The sequence below is a fragment of the Hyla sarda genome, chromosome 1 (genome assembly GCF_029499605.1).
Source record: "Hyla sarda isolate aHylSar1 chromosome 1, aHylSar1.hap1, whole genome shotgun sequence".
Lineage (NCBI taxonomy): Eukaryota > Metazoa > Chordata > Amphibia > Anura > Hylidae > Hyla > Hyla sarda.
The window spans coordinates 13,246,787-13,272,274 of record NC_079189.1 but is presented as its reverse complement, the minus strand read 5'-3'; the positions used below and the strand labels follow the sequence as shown (position 1 = coordinate 13,272,274).

The 25,488-nt window shown below is 43.3% G+C and overlaps 1 protein-coding gene across 4 annotated transcripts in view; it reads right to left on the bottom strand.

The window, feature by feature from the left end:
• Nucleotides 1-25,488, bottom strand: part of LOC130310531 (uncharacterized) — a 46,381-nt gene that overhangs the window by 15,103 nt on the left and 5,790 nt on the right. For 2 of the 4 annotated variants that reach the window (XM_056552404.1, XM_056552424.1), the window contains exons 2-8: nucleotides 22,863-23,189; nucleotides 18,215-18,265; nucleotides 14,225-14,347; nucleotides 11,185-11,292; nucleotides 6,612-6,692; nucleotides 348-386; nucleotides 111-212 (exon numbers count right to left, since the gene is read on the bottom strand). In XM_056552404.1, the coding sequence (XP_056408379.1) occupies nucleotides 111-212; nucleotides 348-386; nucleotides 6,612-6,692; nucleotides 11,185-11,292; nucleotides 14,225-14,347; nucleotides 18,215-18,265; nucleotides 22,863-23,189 (831 nt within the window). Of the gene's footprint in view, nucleotides 1-110; nucleotides 213-347; nucleotides 387-6,611; nucleotides 6,693-11,184; nucleotides 11,293-14,224; nucleotides 14,348-18,214; nucleotides 18,266-18,395; nucleotides 18,521-22,862; nucleotides 23,190-25,488 lie in introns of those variants that run through there. The other 2 variants (XM_056552433.1, XM_056552416.1) reach the window with 2 other exon arrangements.

Genomic DNA, 25,488 nt, shown 5'->3' with positions numbered 1-25,488 from the left:
AATTATGAGAAAGGGAGAGGTTCTCAGGGTATATAAGGCAAGTGACCCCACAAGAGGACACCCAGACTAGTAACATGAATTGGGTCGGTATTACATCTGAAAACACTCACCGAACTTATAGTACAAGAGCAAAATAATGGCTGGAAAGGAGATCTGGATGGCCAGCATTATAAAGCTCCAAACCGTCAGAGCTGGCTTGTTGTTGATGTCACCTGAAAAGGAAAAATAAAATACAAAAATGTTCTATAAAATAGTCACGGCCCTGGCTGGGCTACAAGCTCTACTGGGGCTGTAAACCGTCCAGAACTGAACAGAATGTGGTACATAGATGTTTATATGTAACTTACAAATCTGAAGAACTTTTGAAACACGTTCACTTAGCCGTCCTGCAAAAACATAGAAATCAAAGTTTTCAGTCTACTTTCCTTAATTTTTTTTTTAGCATTTAAAGGGGTATTCCGGGCAAAAACATCTTGTCCCCTATCCAAAGGATAGAGGATTAGATGTCTGATCGTGGGGGGCCCGCTGCTGGGACCCCCCGCAATCTCCCTGCAGCACCCATATTCTATGCGGGGCTGCGTCTCCAGTTTCGGAAACCTCTGGGTTTCCGGAACTGGGGTCATGTCGTCACGCCACGCCTCCTCCATTCATGTCTATGGGAGGGGGCGTGACGGCCGTCACGCCCCCTCCCATAGACATGAATGGGGGGGGGGTGTTGGGTTGCATGACGTTACGTTACCAGTCCCGGAAGCCGGGAGGTTTCCGAAACTGGAGACGCAGCCCTGCATAGAATACAGGTGCTGCAGGGAGATCGCGTGGGTCCCAGTGCGGGCCCCCCCCCCCCCCTGCGATCAGATATCTTATCCCCTATCCTTTGGATAGGGGATAAGATGCTTTTGCCCAGAGTACCCCTTTAAGTAAAAATCAAGGAAGAGAAGAGGAGTTATCCTAGTGGAGAAGCTAGTGCCAGACTTCAAGGGTGGAGCATGACATGAGGATTTAAAGAACAACAAGTAAGGAAATCCCAAAACATGCTCCGCCCCCGCAGATCTTGTACTAGCCATAACACTGTTCCAGTTCTTCCTGCTGTCTTCATTGAGGTTATATTCACTCACTGTAAAATCAAAAACAAAACAAAAAAAGCCAAAAAATAGGTATAAACATTTGTTTTTTCTAAGAGTGTGTTCTTTTAAGGAATATGGACCCAATCACAGCTCCGTTTTTCTTTCTTAAAAAGCTTCTCCTCAGACACCTTGTTGAAATTAAAAACTAAAGCCAGGCTAAAAAGCTGTCCTGACCCAATACTTATCACAGCTGAGGGTTTGCTGAAATGTACCAGTGTTGGCAATCCTCTGTGAGGAACACACACCAGTAGAATTTCCTGTTTTTAGTCTGAGAATCAAGGCAGATAGCTTTTACTCACACTTATACACTGTAACAGACCATCAGCTGTGCAGATGTATTATTTTACAGGAAATATCTATGAAATAAAAAAATAAAAAATCCAGAGAAAAAAAGTGTTATCATGTGAACAAAGCAATGTATTCATAGTAGCGCTTCTAACAACACTTTCCTGGAATGTTTAACCCATTACTTTCAGTACTGGTGCCGCTCCCCATCGCATCAGCACCCCTACAATACATGTGACTGTACCCTGTACTACACTCTATTAAACAGTGGGGATCAAAAGTTTGGGCACCCCAGGTAAAAATTTGTATTAATGTGCATAAAGAAGCCAAGGAAAGATGGAAAAATCTCCAAAAGGCATCAAATTACAGATTAGACATTCTTATAATATGTCAACAAAAGTTAGATTTTATTTCCATCATTTACATTTTCAAGATAACAGAAAACAAAAAATGGTGTCTGCAAAAGTTTGGGCACCCTGCAGAATTTATAGCATGCACTGCCCCCTTTGCAAAGCTGAGACCTGCCAGTGTCATGGATTGTTCTCAATCATCATCTGGGAAGACCAGGTGATGTCAATCTCAAAGGTTTTAAAAGCCCAGACTCATCTGACCTTGCCCCAACAATCAGCACCATGGGTTCTTCTAAGCAGTTGTCTAGAAATCTGAAACTGAAAATAGTTGACGCTCACAAAGCTGGAGAAGGCTATAAGAAGATAGCAAAACGTTTCAGAATGTAATTAAGAAATGGCAGTCATCAGGAACAGTGGAATTTAAAGCAAGATCTGGAAGACCAAAAAAAATATCAGACCGAACAGCTCGCAGGATTGTGAGAAAAACAATTCAAAACCCATGTTTGACTGCTCAATCCCTCCAGAAAGATCTGGCAGACACTGGAGTTGTGGTACACTATTCCACTATAAAGAGATACTTGTACAAATATTGTCTTCATGGAAGAGTCATCAGAAGAAAACCTCTTCTACGTCCTCACCACTAAAATCAGCGTTTGAACTTTTCAAATGAACATATAGACAAGTCTGATGCATTTTGGAAACAAGTTCTGTGGACCGATGAGGTTAAAATTGAACTTTTTGTCAGAATGAGCAAAGGTACGTTTGGAGAAGAAGGGGAACAGAATTTAATGAAAAGAACCTCTGTCCAAGTGTTAAGCATGGGGGTGAATCAATCATGCTTTGGGGTTGTATTGCAGCCAGTGGCACAGGGAACATCTCACGAGTAGAGGGAAAAATGGATTCAATAAAATTTCAGCAAATTTTGGATGCTAACTTGATGCCATCTGTGAAAAACCTGAAGTTAAAGGATGGCTTCTACAAATGGATAATGATCCTAAACACACCTCGACATCCATGGGGGATTACATCGAGAGGCGTAAACTGAAGGTTTTGCCATGGCCTTCACAATCTCCTGACCTCAACATGATTGAAAATCTATGGATAGACCTTTAAAGAGTAGTGAGTGACAGACAGTAGACATGTGCAATTCGTTTCGGCACGAATGTCTAATTTACAGAATTTTACCATTTGAGCATTCAGACCGATCCGAATGCATGAAAACATATTTTGAACATTAACGAATAGCCACGATAATACGAATAGCAAAATAACGAATGCATTCGTTATCCGTAAACGAACGTAAAGAATTCATTCTAATAGAAAATAATAATAAAAAAGATACAGTAGTGATGGAAAAAATTGTATCTAACGAAATGTATATTTTTTATTATGAAATGTTTATAAATTTTTAAACAGGGATCAATTTATGTGAGCGGGTAAAGCACTAAAAATGTAGCCGACAATAATAAAAATGTAGTGTGTGCGTGTTTTTCACTTTTTTTTTTTTTTTTTACATTTTTTACATAGTACTATTACTCCCAGCATGGAACACACTGTTCCATGATAGGAGTAATAGTACCTGTACTAATAGACAGATCGCTCGTTGTGATCCTCCTGTATAATGTATAGATGCGGCGGCTGCTCTTCTATGGTCCCCTGCACTCACGTATTTATACACCTATTCATATTTCCCACAGAGCTGTGATTGGCCAGATGGTTCCAGCTAATCACAGCTCTCTGTGAGAAATAGGAATATGTGTATATATACGGCCGTGCATGGGACCATAGAAGAGCGGCCGCCGCATCTATACATTATACAGGAGCATCACAGCGGGTGTCAGGAGTGATACCCACAATGATCTTTCCTTTACTACAAATACTACTACTCCCAACATGGAGTACACTCTGCTCCATGCTGGGAGCTGTAGTACCTGCATTAATAGACAGATCGCAGCGGGTGTCAGAAGTTACACTCGCTGCGCTCTGTCTATTAATGCAGGTACTACAGCTCCCAGCATGGAGCAGAGTGTGCTCCATGTTGGGAGTAGTAGTACCTGCAGTAAGGGACAGATCCCAGCGGATGTCACTCCTCCTGACACCCGCTGCGATCCTCCTGATGTGAATGTCGGGATCAGCTGTTCTCAGGGCTACAGAGCCGGGAGAACAGCTGACGCTGAGCCATAGGTATACATCGTATATCTACTGCCCAGCAAGAACTTACAGTGAGCCTGCAATGTGTATACAGTATACACATTGCTGGCTCACTTAACCCCTTGCTGAGCTGTACGCTATGCCCAAGCCCAGCAAGGAAAGAGTTAACTTACACTGCTGGACAGTGTAGGTTAACCCTTTGGGCGGTATACACTATATACAGCTATCTATAGAAAGCTGTATATAGTGTATACAGAAGACAAAGTCCGCTTACTTCCCTTGATTCCCGGTCAGGCCCGTGTAGCTCTGCCCCCTTAGTGATGACGTCATCAGGGAGTGGAGCTACAGAAGGGAAAAAGGCTAGTTAATCTGAAGCTCTCTTCACATTGTCTGTTTTGTATATTGTGAACAGACCCTTCTGGCAGTGTCTACCCAGACAGGGAGACTCCAGCTGTTGCTAAACTACAACTCCCAGCATGCCCAGACAGCCAAAGGCTGTCTGGGCATGCTGGGAGTTGTAGTTTCGCACCAATTGGTGGCTCCCTGTTTGGGTAGACATTGCATCATGGGTGCTCTCCCCAGTGGACAGTGCCAAAAATTTCATAACCAATTTTTTGTGTTTTTTTTCTTCTCGTTTCAGATCCGTGTATGCAGAGGATTACTGCGGATTCGATGAATTACGGCGGATTAATTTTTTTTCTTTTAATAAAATGGTTAATGAGGGCTGTGGGGGAGTGTTTTTTTAAATAAAATAATTTTTCTAATGTGTTGTGTTTTTTTAAATTGAATTTTCAGGCTTAGTAGTCGAAGCTGGTCTTATTGACGGAATCCATTACTAAGCCAGGGCTTAGCGCTAGCCCCAAAAGCAGCTAGCACTAACCCCCAATTATTACCCCGGTACCCACCGCCACAGGGGTGCCAGGAAGAGCCGGTACCAACAGGCCCGGAGCGTCAAAAATGGCGCTCCTGGGCCTAGGCGGTTATTTAGGCTGCGGAGGGCCAGTAACATTGGTCCTCGCCCACCCTGGTAACGTAAGGCTGTTTCTGTTTGGTTGGTATTGTGCTGAGAATGAAAATACGGGGAACCCTATGTATTTAAATGAAAAAACTTATAGGGTTCCCCGTATAGCTGTTCTCCCAGCTCTGTAGCCTTGAGAACAGCTGATCCCGACATTCACTTCAGGAGGATCGCAGTGGGTGTCAGGAGGAGTGACATCTGCTAGGATCTGTCCCTTACTACAGGTACTACTACTCCCAACATGGAGCACACTCTGCTCCATGCTGGGAGCTGCAGTACCTGCATTAATAGACAGATCGCAGCGAGTGTAACTTCTGACACCTGCTGCGATCTGTCTATTAATGCAGATACTACAGCTCCCAGCATGGAGCAGAGTGTACTCCATGTTGGGAGTAGTAGTACTTGTAGTTAAGGAAAGATCACTGTGGGTATCAGTCCTGACACCCGCTGCGATGCTCCTGTATAATGTATGGATGCGGCGGCCGCTCTTCTATGGTCCCCTGCACGGCCGTATATATACACCTATTCCTATTTCTCACAGAGAGCTGTGATTGGCTGGAACCTTCTGGCCAATCACAGCTCTGCGGGAAATATGAATATGTGTATATATACGTGAGTGCAGGGGACCATAGAAGAGCGGCCGCCGCATCTATACATTATACAAGAGGATCGCAAGGGACCCCTGCGATCTGTCAATTAGTACAGGTAACTACTACTCCCATCATGGAAGAGTGTGTTCCATGCTGGGAGTAGTAGTACTACGTAAAAAATGTTTAAAAAAAGTTAAAAACACGCACATACTACATTTTTATTATTGTCGGCTACATTTTTAGTGCTTCACCTGCTCACATAAATTGATCCCTGTTTAAAAATTAATAAACATTTCATAATAAAAAAGATACATTTCGTTAGATACAATTTTTTCCATCACTACTGTATCTTTTTTATTATTATTTTTATGGTACCCTACGAAATTTTAATACAAAAAGGTATCTCCATAATTTTTTAGGATCGCTAAAGTCCAAAAAAGAATAAAAAGATTTACCTTAATGTACCTGAATAACAACATTTTTCCAAAAGAAAATTAAAACCCGAATACCGAATGTATCCGAAAAATCTAACTGAACACCCAAATACCAAATTTATCCGAAAAATCAAAACCGAAAATATTACCGAACCGAATTTTTTTTCCAAAATGAAAAAACGAAACAAAACTACATTTTTTCTTGTGCACAAGTCTAACAGACAGCCCTAAAATCTCAAAGAACTGGAAGACTTTTGAAAGGAAGAATGGGCAAAGATACCTCAAACAAGAATTAGAAGACTCTTGGCTGGCTACAAAAAGCGTTTACAAGCTGTGATACTTGCCAAAGGGGGCAGTACAAGATATTAACTCTGCAGGGTGCCCAAACTTTTGCAGATGCCATTTTTTTGTTTTCTGTTATTTTGAAAGTGTAAATGATGGAAATAAAATCTAACGTTTGTTGACATATTATAAGAATGTCTAATCTGTAATTTGATGCCTTTTGGAGATTTTTCCATCTTTCCTTGGCTTCTTTATGCACAGTAATACAAATTTTTACCTGGGGTGCCCAAACTTTTGATCCCCACTGTATACTGTACCATATACTGTCCCTACCATTGCCTGTATATATGCAGACATAATAAACATGGAGAACTCACCGAAACATTTCAACAAGCCAATCAATGTGGGAATCAGCAGAATGATGGGAGCCAGCAACAGGAGCCAACCATAGGAGTTTCCTGATGAAAGAAAAACAGATGGTCCCTGTAGGCAACCTTAAAGGGGAATACTGCTACTATGTACTTTTTTATTTGACTATGCTACAGTGGCTGTAAAGTTAGTGTAGTTCATAATATAGTGTCTGTACCTGTGTGTGACAGTTTTCTCACAATTCTTATGTGATTTTCACCCCAATATTTATTTTTAACAGCATACAAAATGACTGTTGTCTCAGATTTTTTCCCAGGTTGCAATGCGGCCGAGACCTGACTCGCTAGTCAGCTGATGACAGGGAGCCTGTCTGCTTCACTGAGTAGAGGAATCAATCTGCAACTAATGCAACAGCTGCCGGCACCCTGATTGAAAACCACAGGTCTTTTGAATGGATGCAGCTCATTTATGTTTCAATAGGTGGGGTGGCTGATGTGTGGGAGGGAGGAAAAGGGAATTATGGGATTTGTAGGCAAAAGAAGAAAACTCAAATAGGAAATACCAGTTCACAAAAAGCTAGCCACAGTGTTATGGTAATCTCACAGCATAGCCATTTAGCCCCAAGACAAGCACAGATCCTTCCTAAGCATGTCCATTACTGTCTGCCAGGTACGTACTAAAATCAACTTATGGTGGAAAACCCCTTTAAAGTAGTACTCCGGTGGAGAAAAAATGTCTTCTGCTGGTGCCAGAAAGTTAAACAGATTTGCTAATTATTTCAATTTAAAAATCTTAATCCTTGCAGTACTTGTCAGCTGCTGTATGCTCCAGAAGAAGCTGTGTGGTTCTTTCCAGTCTGACCACAGTGCTCTCTGCTCTGTTCGTGTCAGGAACTGTCTAGTGCAGGAGCAAATTCCCTACTGCTCTGGTTGTCAAGAATGGAGTGGAGGGGCAGCAGGTTTAATGGGTCTATTTAAAGTGGAGGGGTCATATTGTGACTTACTGTGTGAAATATTGGGGAGCTTGTACAGTGATCCCCCGACCTACGATGGCCTCGACATACGATAATTTCCACATACGATGCTTTTGTATGTCGGTGCCATCGCATAAACGGCTATCTGGCAGTGTCACTCACCTGTCCCCGACATTCTTGACCAGGCTCCGCTGCATGGCCGTTGCTCTCCGTCGTCATCACATCGCCATGCACGCCATCCCGTCATCCAATAGGAGCAACGTGCGTAGCGACGTGATGATGCCGATGGAGAGCCACGATCCAGGGCAGAGGTGATAATCCAGAGCGGCAGGGACACCCCGGGGACGTGATGGTGGCGATGGAGAGCGATGATCCAGGGCAGTGGTGACGGTCCGGAGCAGCGGGGACACGTGAGTATAACATTGTATATTATTATTGCACCGATCCCTCAACATATGATGGATTCAAGTAAAGATGGAACGAACTACAATCGTATGTGTCAAGAGAAAAACACTGTAGGGCAACTGGATACTGAAGGGAAGCAGCTGTATCAAATTAAAGGCCATCTGTGTCCCCTGTGGATAAGGGATAAGTGTTTGATAGCAGGGGTCCGACCGCTGGGACCCCCCCCCCCCTGCGATCTCCTGCACAGGGCCACGGCTCTGCCACGGCTCTCCCATGCAAGAGGCGTGCCAGCCGCAGTGTGACGTTGGGGCCGACATGCCTCCTCCATGTATCTCTATGGGAGAGGCGGGAAGGCAGTGTTTGTGCCTCTCCGCCTCTCCCATAGAACTGTATGGGGAGGGAGTGTACCGTCGACCTCTCACTGAGCGCTAATGCGGGGGCCCCATTCAGGAGATCGCGGGGATCCTAGCGGTCGCACCACCCGCGATCAAACACTGCGGATAGTGGGATAATTGTTAAAATGCTGCAGTTGTCCATTAAGGCTAGGTTCAGACTACGGAATCTCCTGGCAGAAAATTTCCGCCCGGAGATTCCGAGGGCGACCAGCGCTGACTGAATCAGTCGGCGCTAGGACCGCGCGGACACTGCAGTCTCCAATAGACTGCAATGTGTTCAGCGCGGATTTCCGCCTGAGGAAAGAGCAACCCCTTTCTTCTAGCGGAAATTTCCAACCGGATTTTCCGTTCACAAATTCCGCTTCACAAATTCCGAAGTGTAAATTTGTGAACGGAAAATCATTCACTACACTATACATTTTAGCAAGCGGAATTTCCGCCTGCAATTTCAAAGTGTGCAAGATTTTGGGGTATGATTGGTGCTAAGCTGAAATGCGGGATGTCTGGATTTATTCAGTAGTTTGTTGTCTAGGTTTATGTAGGAGTCTGGTCTGTGGTAAATTTATTTAGACTTATGAACTGTGGCCTGGATTTATTCAGGGATCTGGTCTGGATATGAATTTATTTAAAGGTCTGGTACGTGAATTTACCGTATTTTTAGCACTATAAGACGCACCTAGGTTTTAGAGAATGAGAACAAGAAAAAAAAATATTCTGAACCAAACAGCAGGACCCCCCTTGTGGCCAGCAGGACCCCCCACTTGTAGCCAGCAGGACCCCCTTGTGGCCAACAGGACCCCCTTGTGGCCCGCAGGACCCCCCTTGTAAACAGCAGGACCCCCCTTGTAAACAGCAGGACCTCACTTGTAGTTTCTTACTTATCGCCGCTCCACAGCCCAGTACTTATCACTACCGCTGCCCTGTTCTGCCGTCCGCATAATGGAGTCTATGGAGGAGCATGTGACACACACGTCACTCTGCTTTCTCTGTAGCGTTACGCTGGGTGTAGGGGAGAAGGTGGAGTGACGTGTATGTCACATGCTCCTCCATAAGACTCCATTATGAGGACAGGAGAACGGGACAGCGGCAGTAAAGGGGATGACAGAACGGGACAGCAGCAGTAAAGGGGATGGCAGAACGGACAGCAGCAGTAAAGGGGATGACAGAACGGGACAGCAGCAGTAAAGGGGATGGCAGAACGGGACAGCAGCAGTAAAGGGGATGGCAGAACGGACAGCAGCAGTAAAGGGGATGGCAGAACGGGACATCAGCAGTAAAGGGGATGGCAGAACGGGACAGCGGCAGTAAAGGAGATGACAGAACGGGACAGCAGCAGTAAAGGGGATGGCAGAACGGGACAGCGGCAGTAAAGGGGATGACAGAACGGGACAGCAGCAGTAAAGGGGATGGCAGAACGGGACAGCGGCAGTAAAGGGGATGACAGAACGGGACAGCAGCAGTAAAGGGGATGGCAGAACGGGACAGCAGCAGTAAAGGGGATGGCAGAACGGACAGCAGCAGTAAAGGGGATGGCAGAACGGGACAGCGGCAGTAAAAGGGATGGCAGAACGGGACAGCGGCAGTAAAGGGGATGACAGAACGGGACAGCAGCAGTAAAGGGGATGGCAGAACGGGACAGCAGCAGTAAAGGGGATGGCAGAACGGACAGCAGCAGTAAAGGGGATGGCAGAACGGGACAGCGGCAGTAAAGGGGATGGCAGAACGGGACAGCGGCAGTAAAGGGGATGGCAGAACGGGGCAGCGGCAGTGGCGTGAATCAGAGAACTGGGCAGCGGAGCACTTCGCCGTACAGACCCAGGAGCTGGTAAGCTTACCTCTTCAGCAGCCTTCCCTCTGCAGCCTCCCCTCTGCAGCCCTCCCTCCTCCATCCTGCTGGGCCCGATATGTCCTCCTCCATTCTGCAAGCCAGGATCTGCTCTCCGCCCCGGCACTTTGGCACACACATTCGCTCCACAAGACGCACAGACATTTCCTTCTCACTTCTGGGGGAGAAAAAGTGCGTCTTATGGAGCGAAAAATACGGTATATAGTTTTCTGGTCTGGGGTTTTGAATTTATTTAGGAGTCCGGTCTGGGGTAAACATTTATTTAATGGCCTGGTCTGGAGTCTCAACTTAGTTATAGGTCTGGGGTTTTAATGCATTTAGTGGTTTGGTTTGGTGTCCAATCTTTGGTTGCTTTAGCAGCCTTAAAGGGGTACTCCGCTGAGTTCCGAACGCTGGAGCCAGGAGCTCGTGATGCCATAGCCCTGCCCCCACATGATATCACACCCCACCCCCTCAATGCAAGTCTATGGGAGGGGGCGTGATGCATGTCACGCCCCCTCCCATAGACTTGCATTGAGGGGGCGGGGTGTGACATCATGAGGGGGCAGGGCTATGATGTCACACGAGCTCCTGGCGCCGGCTCCAGAGTTCAGAACAGTTTGTTCCAAACGCTGAGCAGTGGAGTACCACTTTAAATTACAGTAGGAGTCTGGGGCAGAGGGGTCTCATCATAAGGACATACTTTTGGCCTCTGTCAGCTGTGGGGGGTCTCTAGATATAACTAGAGTATACAGCATGAGCTTTCCAGGTGCATACAGCAAACAAATAATGCAAACCCTGTGTTAATATAGACTTATATATGGTGCGTTAGGTAAACAGAATTATAGGAATATTTGCTATGGAGAATGTTATCACCTGTGATGGCAGGAAAAATCCTGAGCAGTGTGAACAGTGACTATGAGTATACAGTATATCTGGGGGGGTAAACATAAGATGGGATATCCAGTATATTATATTCTTACCTCTGTACAAGGAGATGACGCTGAAGGTTTGAAATGTGAAAGTAAAACAGGAATTGATCTGATAACCAAAATTGACCCAATCTCCATTTAACTTCCAACGGCAGAAATCTGGAAATAATAAGAGACGTATATAAATAAGTGTATGTGAAAATGCTGAAACCTTTAACATGCGGATCACTAGTGATTTGGCGATGGACGATGACAATAGACGCCCACCTCAGCCCACTCTCCTGCAGTACTGACCTAGACCACCTACTACTTCACCACCTGTCCAGACCCTCCACTTAAAGGGGTATTCCAGGGGGAAAAAATGATATGTCAACTGGCTCCAGAAAGTTAAACAGATTTGTAAATGACTTCTATTATAAAATCTTAATCCTTCCAATGATTATCATCAGAGAGCACTTAGAAAGGAACAACTCAACTTCAGCAGCTCATAAGTACCGAAAGAATTACACATTTTTAATAAAAGTAATTTACAAATCTGTTTAATTTTCTGGAGCCAGTTGATATATAAAAAACAGTTTTTTCCTTTACGGTCACCACCCTAGCCGGTCCCCATAGCTTTTCTATTGCTATGGAGTGAAACCTATCTATCTCATATCTATCTATCTCATATCTATCTATCTCGTATCTATTTATTTATCTATCTCATATCTATTAATCTATCTATCTCATATCTATTAATTTATCTATCTATCTATCTTGTATCTATTTATCTATCTATCTCATATCTATCTATCTATCTTGTATCTATTAATCTATCTATCTCATATCTATTAATCTATCTATCTCATATCTATTAATCTATCTATCTCATATCTATTAATCTATCTATCTATCTTGTATCTATTTATCTATCTATCTCATATCTATTAATCTATCTATCTATCTATCTTGTATCTATTTATCTATCTATCTCATATCTATTAATCTATCTATCTATCTAGCTTGTATCTATTTATCTATCTATCTCATATCTATCTATCTATCTTGTATCTATTAATCTATCTATCTCATATCTATTAATCTATCTATCTCATATCTATTAATCTATCTATCTATCTTGTATCTATTTATCTATCTATCTCATATCTATTAATCTATCTATCTATCTATCTTGTATCTATTTATCTATCTATCTCATATCTATCTCATATCTATCTATCTCATAAAATGTTTGCGGTTTATTTATTTTTAATACTCTTTTCCTTTAAAGGGGTATTCCCGGATTTAGTTATACTTGACTGTGCTTCAGGGGCCGTAAAGTTAGTGTTGTTCAAAATATAGTGTCTGTACCCGAGTTTGATGGCTGGTCTCCCAATTTTTATGTGATCTTTGCCTCGGATGGACATTTTTACCAGCATACAAAATCAAATTTTCCCAGATTGCAGTGTGGCACGAGACATTATATCACTAGTCAGGTGTGCACAGGGAGCCTGTCTGAGCTTCAATGGGTGAAATGACCATGGTTGGGAGGGATATCATTCTCCAGAGGGCTGCAAGGAATTGTAGTTTAAAGCACTGCACACACGGAAGGAAGCCTAGCTGTGCTGCAATGGGGCGGTGGGTGGATATGTGGTAGGGAGATAAGTCACCTCCCACCTAAAAAAAAAAAGGGATCCTGGAGATTGTAGTAGGAGAGAGGGAACAGAAACTGGAAATAGCCAGATCACACAAACAAGCCAGCAGTGTTATGGGGACACAGGACACGGCCATTTTCCACCATGACAAGCACAGATCCTTGGTAAATATGTCCATTACTGGCTGAAAGGTTATTAATAAAGTCTCTTTATGTTGGATAACCCCATTAAGAGGTGTTTTTCTTTCCCCACTGACACCCAGGAAGACATGCATGTAACCTGCTTTTATTGAGGGTTTTGCTATTTGTGTGCAGTTCTTAAAAAGAGTGAGTGTTAGTGCCAAAAATGAGTTGTCCGTAAGTTGGGTTTATGTACTGATGTTTTACAAAGTCTGATTCCCAGGGATGTGAAAGATTACATTGCCATTGCCTTTTGAGAAAGCCACAGAGGCAGCAAAATATGAAGAGGCGGCAATATTGTATATATATATATATATATATATATATATATATATATATATATATATATTGATCATTCTGGTATTGCTTAAAATATATACACTATTGCCGCCTCAACATGTTTCGCCGCCTTTGCGGCTTTCTCAAGAGGCAATGGTGGAAATTGCCCCCATTGCCTCTTGAGAAAGCAACGGAGGCGGCGAAATATGTAGAGGCGGCAATAGTGTTTATATTTTAAGCAATATCAGAATGATCAATATCTTAGTAGCCACTGCAGGGCTCTGTGATTAAAAAGTGGAGACCGGCCTTCCAATACGAGTCGCACTTATACTAGATCTTCTGGTTATTCGTTTTAAACATTTTTTGTTGGGATTATACATTTTAACAAAATGAAGTAAAAGTTATGTTTTAGGGGTAGCAAATAGAGGTGTCATACCCCGGGCTTAGGCATTGGGGTTTAGTAATCAATTGTTCATTTGGCCCCTTACTACCCTCGGGTAGTTTGTTCAGCTATACTTCCCAATGGCCCTGATTTACAAAATTTTTTCCACAGTATTTACTAAGGTTTCCCTACATTTTCCACTTTCCCTACATTTTACTTTTTTTTTCACACATGCTCTGATCTGTCGGGTTTTCCTCAGCTCAAATCCATCACATTTTCTGTGGAAACCTTAGTAAATATGTTGGAAACACGCCCCTTTGTGTGACCACGCCCCCTTTCCCAATGACCACACTCCTTTTCAGATTTTTCTTAGTAAAATGGAGAGTTAGTAGGGTTTTTTTCAATTCTGGTGCAAATTCTGGCACAAATTCCGGCGCAGAGAGGATTTCTGGCGAAATGCGCCAGAATCGGGCGCACAACCCGACAAAACATGTCAGGTTTGCAATAGTAAATAAGGGCCAATATGCACGACCTGTACAATATCTACAAGTGTCTGGCTTTGGATGTTCACAGCTTCTATCTCCCCAGACTTACGGGTCACTGAACTAGTTACTCACTGGATATTTTCCCAAGCACCATTGGGAACAAGGCGTTAACAGTCATGTCCAGCGATACGCAGAGCAAGGCGAACCCGAGGAGGCCATCAGTAGAGATCTGGGATGTGTTTTGGCTGGGAAATTCTGAAACAAAGCAAAAAGATGCTAAAGTGAGAGAAAATACAGATTTATATCCAATAATACACAATACTTACAGGGACTAGTGATGAGCGGCATTGGCAATATTCGAATTTGCGATATTTTGGTAATATATAGCCGAATATTCGTCCTATATTAGCGAATGTTGCGAATTCGTTATATTCGCATATGTGAATATTGGCGTATTCGAGAAAGAAAACAGTGAGGGGGTGGGCAACTTTACCTCTGTCCATTTTAAGAACTGTCCAGAGTAGGAGGAAATCCCCATAGTAAACATATGCTGATCTGGAAAGTTCCTAAAATGGACAAAGCACTGTGGTCATGATGTCAGCAGAGAGCACTGTGTTTCCTCTGTAGTATTCAGCAGCTAATAAGTACTGGAAGGATTAAGATTTTTGAATAGAAGTAATTTACAAATCTGTTTAACTTTCTGGCAACAGTTGATAAAAAAAAAAAAAAAAGTTTCCACCGGAGTACCCCTTTAAAGATTCTATTATCAAAACGACTGGAGTCTTTTCTAGTTTCCACAACTATTATTAAAGGGGTACTCTGCTGCTCAGTGTTTGGAACAAACTGTTCCAAACGCTGGAGCCAACGCCTGGGGCTAGTGAAGTCATAGCCCCGCCCCCCTCATGATGTCACACCCCACCCCCTCAATGCAAGTCTATGGGAGGGGGCATGACAGCCGTCACGCCCCCTCCCATAGACTTGCATTGAGGGTGGCAGGGCGTGACATCATGTGAGGGCGGGGCTATGATGTCACGGGCTCCCGGCACCGGCTCCAGCATTCAGAATAGTTTGTTCCAAATGCTGAGCAGCGGAGTAGCCCTTTAAACATACCAAAATATGCAATAAACTGAACATATGGCACCAAAAAAATTACTTACTCTCGCCTGTGGGCAACATGTCATGAAGCTCTACTATTTGGACTTTAATTCCCATGAATAAACTTAATACATAATATCCACAGGGAAGAATGCCCTCTGTAGGAGATATGGAAGCACACGACTGGCAATCGGCAGTACCAAGATGTATGTAAGCAGTACCTTCAAGTAATATTACCGTCCATGTTTCTGATCGACTTGCCCTAACACTCCTCTGTCTATCCTCAGTGCCCTCTCCCACAATGTCTTCAACTATGGTGTCCTAGCATTGCCTCTGCTGCTGTGCTTCTGGGGATCTTTAGGCCTTCTTACACTTCTTCTGTCATTTGGGGCCTTCTACTGACACTTGAGATAATAGGAGGAAAGAACAAACACCTTGCATAAAAGCATCCAAAGACTAACTAGATAAAGGACAATACCACCAAAGTGATTCCAACAGGTTTCAATAAGGACTTGTCCAGCTTCATCAGGGTAGAGTCATAGCCATAGCGAAATATTGGTTACCACCACAGTGCCTCCAAGCACAAAGCTGGGCAGGGCCTACGCCAAACCGATTGGAGTCACTGTGGTGGTAACAGATATGCTATTGGTCTCTGTTTGTTCCTCCTATTACCTCAGCCCAGTAAGAGGGAGTATAGCTGAAGATCCTGAAGTTCACGAGAAACCCTGCAGCAGAGGCAACACTAGGACACCATGCTGGATCGTGGGTGAAGATACCATGAGAAAGAACAATGAGGGAGCACAATACAGTGAGGAAAGTTACAGAAAAAGAAGCAATCAGAACCGTGCACAGTAGGTGGTTAAACTATATAAAATCGATAAGTTCTGCTATTATAGACTTACCTTAATGTCCTGCATACATACTGTACACCCAGTTGCATTTCTCACAACTAAGTGTGGTGTGCTGCCATATGTTCTAGAGAGGACTTTCTCCCCTGAGGATACCCTATATTAAGTTTTTTGGAGGGTCTATTTTTACTACACTGAGCTTTTCGGTGACCTATGATAGGAGTCATTGCTCGGTGGCTGTCACGTCTTCAAACATTTCTGCAAACGTCCCTCCCGGTATTGTGCCACAACCAGAGTTTGTGAGTAAGAGTATAAGCATTTCTCTACACGGAAGAACGCGCTCATTGGACTGTGTATCACACCAAAGATTCCAAATTCAGAAAATATACTGCAGAAGCAACGTTTACAGAGACCAAATATCCATTCATCTGTGCTAAAACCTGTAACATTCTACACAATGCTAAAGTAACCACATTATATTGGATTTACACAAGAAGTTTTAGTAAAGGGTTTGGAATGTCCCAGTACAGGACATGGTCCTGCACTACACTTAGGCCCTGTCAGGTTGAGTCCCTCAGTGACCTGGGGGCTCTCCTGCAGTGTCTCCCCTGCTGTTACTTTAATGTTATTTATTGTATTATATGTATAGTCAGTATACTAATGTATAGCCAGTATAAAAGACCTTTGGAGGACGAATGTAATTGTCTAAAGGACCTGTGAGATGTTACATGTTATATGTTTATGTTACCCAGAGAGCACCAGTAAAACACATGACCCACAGCTTGACCTATGGGCTTCTAGTACAGCCCCCCTTTATAAGAAATCTGCCTCTTTCGCTCTTCTACCATCTTTGCTTTTGAGGAACAGTGGAGACCAGAGATCTCAGCCCTAGTGTCCAGCTACCTGGAAGGCCTCAAATCTATAGTCACTTCAAATAAGTCAAGTCTATGTCTGCTGTCACTGCCTACAGTCCATGTTCCTTGCCACCTCTCTGGGATTCTGGCCAAGCTGTAGAGACTACAACTGCCTGACCTCAGTAAAGCCTGCGTTAAACCATAACCTGGTCGTGGACTCTCATTTCACTGCCTAGCCATTGAGATAGGGGAGATATCGTTTGGGTGGTTCCCGATACCCAAAAACCCCTCTGGCATCACGAACATTAAGGGTTAATAACACCTTGCCCCTGGGGTTCATACTATCTGCGCCATCCACCTACACCGCTACACCCCGTGGTCCCGCCATTCACTGTGGCTCACCACAGGTTAAAGTTGTTTCAAGGAATCCCAGAGGTCTCATTCCTGCACTTTGTGCTACAGGAACAAATCAATTGACAAAAGGTCAATGGAGTTCACAGGGAACATCAGGTTAGCTACATCACCCTGCCATGTTAATTGATAGTGTAAGGACTACGACTCTCAGCAAACTTACAGCATAACGTTCATCATCCCTGTGGTAACTACATTAGAACCCAAAAAACTGTCCAGTTCTGCGGTCTACCGACCAACCGGCGTCATTACACCCATGTTGTTACCTTTGCTCCCATCCCAGTCATTGTTCCTGCTCCCATCCCAGTCATTGTTCCTGCTCCCATCCCAGCTATTGTCCCTGCTCCCATCCCAGTCATTGTTCCTGCTCCCATCCCAGTCATTGTTCCTGCTCCCATCCCAGTCATTGTTCCTGCTCCCATCCCAGCTATTGTCCCTGCTCCCATCCCAGTCATTGTCCCTGCTCCCATTCTAGTCATTGTCCCTGCTTCCATTCCAGTCATTGTCCCTGCTCCCATCCCAGTAATTGTTCCTGCTCCCATCCCAGTCATTGTCCCTGCTCCCATCCCAGTCATTGTCCCTGCTCCCATCCCAGTCATTGTCCCTGCTCCCATCCCAGTCATTGTCCCTGCTCCCATCCCAGTAATTGTTCCTGCTCCCATCCCAGTCATTGTTCCTGCTCCCATCCCAGTAATTGTCCCTGCTCCCATCCCAGTCATTGTCCCTGCTCCCATCCCAGTAATTGTTCCTGCTCCCATCCCAGTCATTGTCCCTGCTCCCATCCCAGTCATTGTTCCTGCTCCCATTTTCTACTGAGATCATACTGGATACCAAGCTGGTCAATGTATTGTGAGGAATGATTGTAGCGCTTACACCCCTATAACAATGAATTATGGATCGCTCCACACACTGACCTGCTGGTGGATGGGTCGTACTTTCTTTATGTGGGGGAGACGTCAGAGGATCTGAAAAAATAAAAATAAACTTGGATTAAAAAGGTAAAATGGGTCTAAACTGATATATTATGTGAAATCAAACATATTTCCAATGTAGAAGCATTTCTGATAATGTCCTGTTGGAAATATATAGACTTACTAATCCACATGGGCCTTCTTTGTTTTGATAACCTGTTGCCCATGGTTACGACCACCTAAGAAGGTCGCACATGCTCAGTTCAGCTTCAGTCTCCTGAAAGTATGGGCACTTGGTCTCCACTGTGAATGCAAGCAAGGGGGATTGTGGGAAAGTGTGTGCTCTTTTGCCTGGTAACAGCAAGGATTTAGGTCATTTTACATATAAAAACAGCAAATTTGTCCTACATTACATATATGTATGTGATCACATCTGATTTTACCAACTTAACTTTAAGGGAAAAAGCTTTTAGCACTTTTAGTATACCTGTTCTTCTGTGTACGGTGTATGGAGACGGTGTGGTCCCTGTGCCCGCTCTATACCCGGCAGGCGCTAAAAGCCGACATAAAGATCCAGCTGTGTTGGTTATTTTAACCCCTTAAGGACCAAGCGTTTTTCTGTTTTTGCACTTTCGTTTTTTCCTCCTTACCTCTTAAAAATCATAACCCTTTCAATTTTTGCACCTAAAAATCCATGTGATGGCTTATTTTTTTGCACCACAAATTCTAGTTTGTAATGACGTCAGTCATTTTACCCCAAAATCTACATCGAAACAGGAAAAAAAATCATTGAGCGACAAAATTGAAGAAAAAACACAATTTTGTAAAATTTGGGGGCTTCCGTTTCCACGCAGTACATTTTTCAGTAAAAATGACACTTTTTCTTTATTCTGTAGGTCCATACGATTAAAATGATCCCCTACTTATATAGGTTTGATTTTGTCGTACTTTTGGAAAAAATCATAACTACATGCAGGAAAATTAATACATTTAAAATTGTCATCTTCTGACACCTAAAACTTTTTTTTATTTTTCCGCGTACGGGGCGGTATGAGGGATCATTTTTTGTGTCGTGATCTGAAGTTTAAATCGGTACCATTTTTGTTTTGATAGGGCTTTTTGATCGCTTTGTATTCCTTTTTTATGGTATAAAAAGTGACAGAAAATACGCTATTTAGGACTTTGCGCGCACGCCATTGACCGTGCGGTTTCAATTACAATATCATTTTATAGTTCGGACATTTACACACGCGGCGATACCACATATGTTAATTTTTATTATGTTTATATATTTTTTATATGGAATTTGGGAAAGGGAGATAATTTAAACTTTTCATGAGGAAGGGGTTAATGTGTGTGTTTTTAAAAGTTTTTTAAACTTTTTTATTTTTTATTTTTTACACTTTTATTCCCCTTAGGGGACTTTTAGGAGGAATCATTTAATTCCTCATACAGATCAATGTGGTTCCATAAAACCACATTGATCTGTGTGCTCTGCGTTCGATTGATAAAGCCTGGCCCTGCCAAGCTATATCATTCTGAGCACCGGAGCCGGACTACCAGGATAAAGGCACCTTTTGACGCCGCTGTCAACTTTGACAGCGGCGATCTAAAGGGTTAATAGCCAGCCGTGGTGACCGCCACATGTCGGCTATTAACGCCGGCCCCTAGCTACAAGACTCAGCTGGGGGCGGCCGGTATGACGCATCATACCCTGTTAACGGCACATGGATGAGCATAGACGTCCATGGTCGTTAACTGGTTAACTGTTTAATTGCGACAAAACGGAGTCAAAAATAGAAAAAAAAATTAAAATTCAAGTCACCAGAATGAAAAAAAGTAAAGAAAAAATACCCATAAACATATTTAGTTTCGCCGTGTGTAGAGATGTCTGATTTATTAAAGGGGTACTCCGCTGATCAGCATTTGGAACAAACAGTTCCGAGCGCTGGAGCCGACGCCGTTCCGAACGCTGTTCTGAATGCTGGACCTGGTGTCGGGAGTTCGTGACCTCATAGCTCCACCCCCTCATGTCAAGCCCCGCCCCCTCAATGCTGTGAGGGGGTGGGGCTATGACGTCACAAGCTCCCGACACCAGGTCCAGCGTTCAGAGAAGTTTGTTCCAAACGCTGAGCAGCGGAGTACCCCTTTGAATTATAATAGCAATGAAATATTTGGTCACATCGCAGCCCACAAAAATAAAAATAAAAAAACAGATCAGCGACAAAATGGTGCATATAAAAAACTCCAGATTATGGTGCAAAAAATGAGCCCCTATAGGGTTTTACAGATAATTCTTTGTAAGGTTTAAATTTTTTTTTAAGTAGTAAAAAAACATGGCGGAAACAATACAATTGGGTATATTTGCCATCTGATGAATTCAGATAACGTCAATTTTTCCTCATAAAATTCTTTCCGTTTCGCAGTCTAATTTTACGTGAAGAATGTAGTAGAAATATAGATGAACGCACTCACCACGTCGCGTAGCAAAATAGTCCTTCAGATTTTATTCATGCTGAAAGGGAATGGAGGAGCAGGGCAGCAGGATGGTAAAGGGCAGGGGAACAGGATGGACGCCGGGGCGACATTTGACCAGGCGTGGTGAGTGCTTCCATCTATATTACTACTACGTTCATTATTTCAAAGCCGTGTCTGTCTGCACGAGACTGCATCATCTGAACACGGCCACAGGGCTCGGAGTTTACAGCCGGTATGGAGGAACATTTACTTAGAGGTAACAGTGCTGAAGTGTTGGTGCCTTGCTATGTAAAGTATATGTTTATGTGTCAGGTCAATACAAAGTGCATTTGGTCCCACAAAAAACAAGCCCTATATGGCTTTATAGGTGAAAAATTTAAGTGTTATTACTCTGAGAATGGGAGGAGGAAGAAGTATAAAATATATACATTTACAACTTGTCTCTATTCATTTAAATGGGACTGAGCTGTAATACCACTGACAACTAGTGATGAGCGGCATAGGCCATATTAGAATTTGCGATATTTCGCGAATATATGAACAAATATTCGTCCTATATTTGCGAAATTCGCATATTCAACTTATTCACGGTTATTTTCGCTTTGCGCGTATGCGCATGTGCATGCACATAACTATCTACCTATCTATATTATCTATCTAATATCTATCTATCTATCTCATATCTATTTATCTATCTATCTCATATTTATCTATCTCATATCTATCTCATATCTATCTATCTATCTCATATTTATCTATCATCTATCTATCTCTTATCTATCTATCTCATATCTATCTATCCATCTATCTATCCATCTCATATCTATCTATCTATCCATCTCATATCTATCTACCTATCTCATTCTATCTATCTATCTATATATCTCATTCTATCTATCTATCTCATATCTATCTATCTATCTATCTATCTATCTAACTCATATCCATCTATCTCATATCTATCTCATATCTATCTATCATCTCGTATCTATCATCTCATATCTATCTCATATCTATCTATCATCTCATATCTATCGCATATCTATCTATCTCATATCTATCTATCTCACATCTATCTATCTCATATCTATCTATCTATCTATCTATCTATCTATCTATCTATCTATCTCATATCCATCTATCTCATATCTATCTATCTATCTCATATCTATCTATCTCATATCTATCTATCTCATATCTATCTATCTATCTCTCATATCTATCTATCTATCTATCTATCTATCTCATATCTATCATCTGATATCTATCTCATATCTATCTATCTCATATCTATCCATCTATCTCCTAATATTCTTGGTCTATACAGAGGTGATAATGGGTCTATGACATTTTTCATTTTGAGTATTGTCCTGTCATATTTGGGAATATCGTCACTATCTATCTACCTATCTAATTTTAGTGACGATATTCACAAACATTCTCTCTCCAGTCTAATTCAGTACATAGTATAGGAACCTTCTTTAGACCACAAGCTGGAAACCGGGAGGGATGAGATCACTGTCATGTGTTCTGTGTGAAAAATAAATAAGAATATTCGTAATTATGAATATATAGCACTATACTCGCCAAATTCCCAAAGATATCAATATGCAAAATTTGCGATAAATATTCGAATTGTGAATATTCACGCTCAACACTACTTACAACCTGAGAACATGGATGGTTGCTGTTTTTGGAAGAAATTAGCTCTGGTTTTCTTTATCAGGAGCTTTGGCCCCTGTGTGTCTACCGCTGTACTGAACGCTGTCCCTACACACGTGGATGAGGTGAGTCCAGCACATGCCCCACTCCCCTCTTCAGACCGTGAGTTGGTGAAGGGGTTGGCGGGCCGATTGATCTCCTCCAATAAGGAAGCAGCACAGTATGCGTGCAGCCCCTGAGCATTGTACATGAGGATCGTTCCGGCCTGGGGGCTGAGCACAACAGGCAAGAGATACTGTGCAGTGCGGGGCCGGGGTGTCTCTTTAACAAGCATGACATGTGGGGGCCGTCCAGGAACAGCAGAATATAACCCCAAAATCGGGAATTCCCCCACTGATCTGGTAGGGTATCACACAGGTTTGGCTTAGATACAGCAGAGTGTATCACACAGGCTAGGTTTACATACAGATCCCTGTCTATGGAGACTATAGGTGACGTGTGGCGGACTCACCGTTGATGATGATCTGGTATTGTATATGATGTGGTGTTGATTTTGAGTTGATGTTCTTCTTCAGGGTCACAGTGAATTTGGTCCCGTCCTGTGCAGTCAGGTTCTTCAGGGTGAGGATCCAGGTGTCATGATTGTATGTCAGACGATTCTTGTATCCAATCATCGGTGTGAGATCAACCTTGTCATATACACCAATCCTATTGTGTTTGGAGTTAAAAAGGTCATAATGATAGGAGCCATTGAACTGACAGGCATCGTCCACAGGAAGGTGGAGGTCGGAGCCCAGCTGGGCAGTTACATCTATGAGGATCTCTGCTGTATCAAGACCTAAAGGGGCAAACGAAACACAAGATATATAAGAAGACACAAGATGCTGATATATTAATATAATGGCCCAGATTTATCAATCTGTCAAAAAAAAAAATTGACAAAAAAACTGTCTGGTTTTGCCCATAGCAACTAAACAGCTCTGTTTTTCCCTCGTTGCTAAGGAAAAAAACGACAGTTCTTGTCTCGGACAGAGGGAGTCATCTGGGCCTATATGTATTACTGCAACCAGACAGAGGATTGTAAGCAGAAACAATAAACAATGAGAAATTGTGACTCTGAAGGCCTTTCTAAAAATGAAAGAAGCGATCTGATTGGTTGCTATGGGCAACTGTCCCACTCTTCCCCTACACAGGTTTTGATAAATCTCCCCCATGTCTTGGTGAGCTGTGTATCTAAGACCATGGTGTGTGATACTGTCTGGTGAGCCAAATATAGTGTCCTGCTGCCCATGTCTAAGCTGCAGATATTACAAGTTGTCATGTGGATCCGGACTCTCATGCTATAGGCCTTGATCTATATGTACGTATGTGCTATGCACTTATGAGGGCAGAAAAGTGCTCTACAGTACGCTTAAAAAAGTATTTGTGCACAACACTAGCAGTACACACCAGTGATGCAGCAAAAATATAGCGTCCTGCTGCCCATGTGTAACGCCGAGTGCTCTGGGTCCCGCTCCTGAGAAAGCGTTCTGTGTGTTCCCAAGCCTGTGTATCCAGACCCTTGCTGTTGACCCTGACTATGAACCTTTGCCGCCTGCCTTGACCTCTTGCTATGTCCGACCTTGCCTTCGCCTTGTCCTTGTGTACTACGCCTATCTCAGCTGTTAGTGAGGTTGAGTCGCTATCGGGGGATACGACCTGGGAGTTACCGCCGCGGCAAGTCCATCCCGCCTTGCGGCGGGCTCTGGTGAAAACCAGTAACTTCTTAGAACCGGTCCCTGGTACGGCCCACGCCATCGCCTCACTAACACAGAGGATCCACTACCCGCTTCCAGTCCGGTTCCTGACACCATGTCTAAGCTACAGATATAACAAGTTGTCATGTGGATCTTGAATCTCATGCTATAGGCCTTGATCTATATGTACGTATGTGCTATGCACTTATGTGGGCAAAAAAATGCGCTACAGTACGCTTAAAAAAGTACTTGTGCACAACACCAGCAGTATGCCCCGTATGCGCTTTTTCCCCGGACGTAAAACCGTGGTCGACCACGGTTTTAGGTCCGGTTGTAAAAGCGCCTACGGGGCAAAAATGAGCTGACCGGACCAAACGTTTCGGTCGGCTCATTGAAATGAAGTACATATGGGAGCGTATACTCAGGGATGCAGGAGCGCAAGTTTTTAGCTTACAACCTGCGGTATGCGCTCCAGTATGGGACAAAACGTAATGTGAACCCACCCAAAGCTTTTTTAGGCGCACACTATGGATGTCACTTTTATGGGGGAACTGTGATACTGTGGGTGTTAGGATATGCATTATATCTGCAGCACTGGACATGTCTGTATGTTGTTGAGTTTTTCCATCAGTTTATACAATAGGAGTTGCGATATAATTGCGCCCATTACATATTCGATACATTTGACAAAAGACAAGAGTCCATCAAGTTAACCTATAACCGATAAGGCTAAGAAGAGGTAAAAGAAGACGCGGATCACTCACCTTCGTTTCGATGCTGTGCAATTTATTCAATAAAAGGTGGCTATACATGGACAGATGGTATGAAAGAGCAGTGGATTACAGGGAGCCCCGTCCGAAGCGATGGCGCCATTTCGGCGCCGTCACTTCGGACGGGGCTCCCTGTAATCCACTGCTCTTTCATACCATCTGTCCATGTATAGCCACCTTTTATTGAATAAATCGCACAGCATCGAAACAAAGGTGAGTGATCCGCGTCTTCTTTTACTTCTTCTTAGGATTGTACACACAGTGACTTTGCAGCGAGGGCACCATCACCAGGATGCTAGTGTGTATGGTGTTCTATGACCATAAGTTTAATAAATTGATAATCCCGGAGCAGTGCCAGGTGATCCTCCAGAGACCTATAACTAATAAGGGCCTGTTCACATGGCCGATGTACTCCGGAAAAATGGAGCGCTGTTGGTCATTCTATCGGAAGGACGGGAGATGAGCAGAGAGAAAAAAATACCACTACATTTGTAGAATACCGGACACCTGACGGACTCCATTGAAGTCAATGGGATAATCCAGACCTGGTGGTGTTAGTTGTGTTTCGACCCATTCAGGGTCTGAAAGGCACAAAAAATGTAAATAAATAAGAGCCGAACGGACCTTGAGC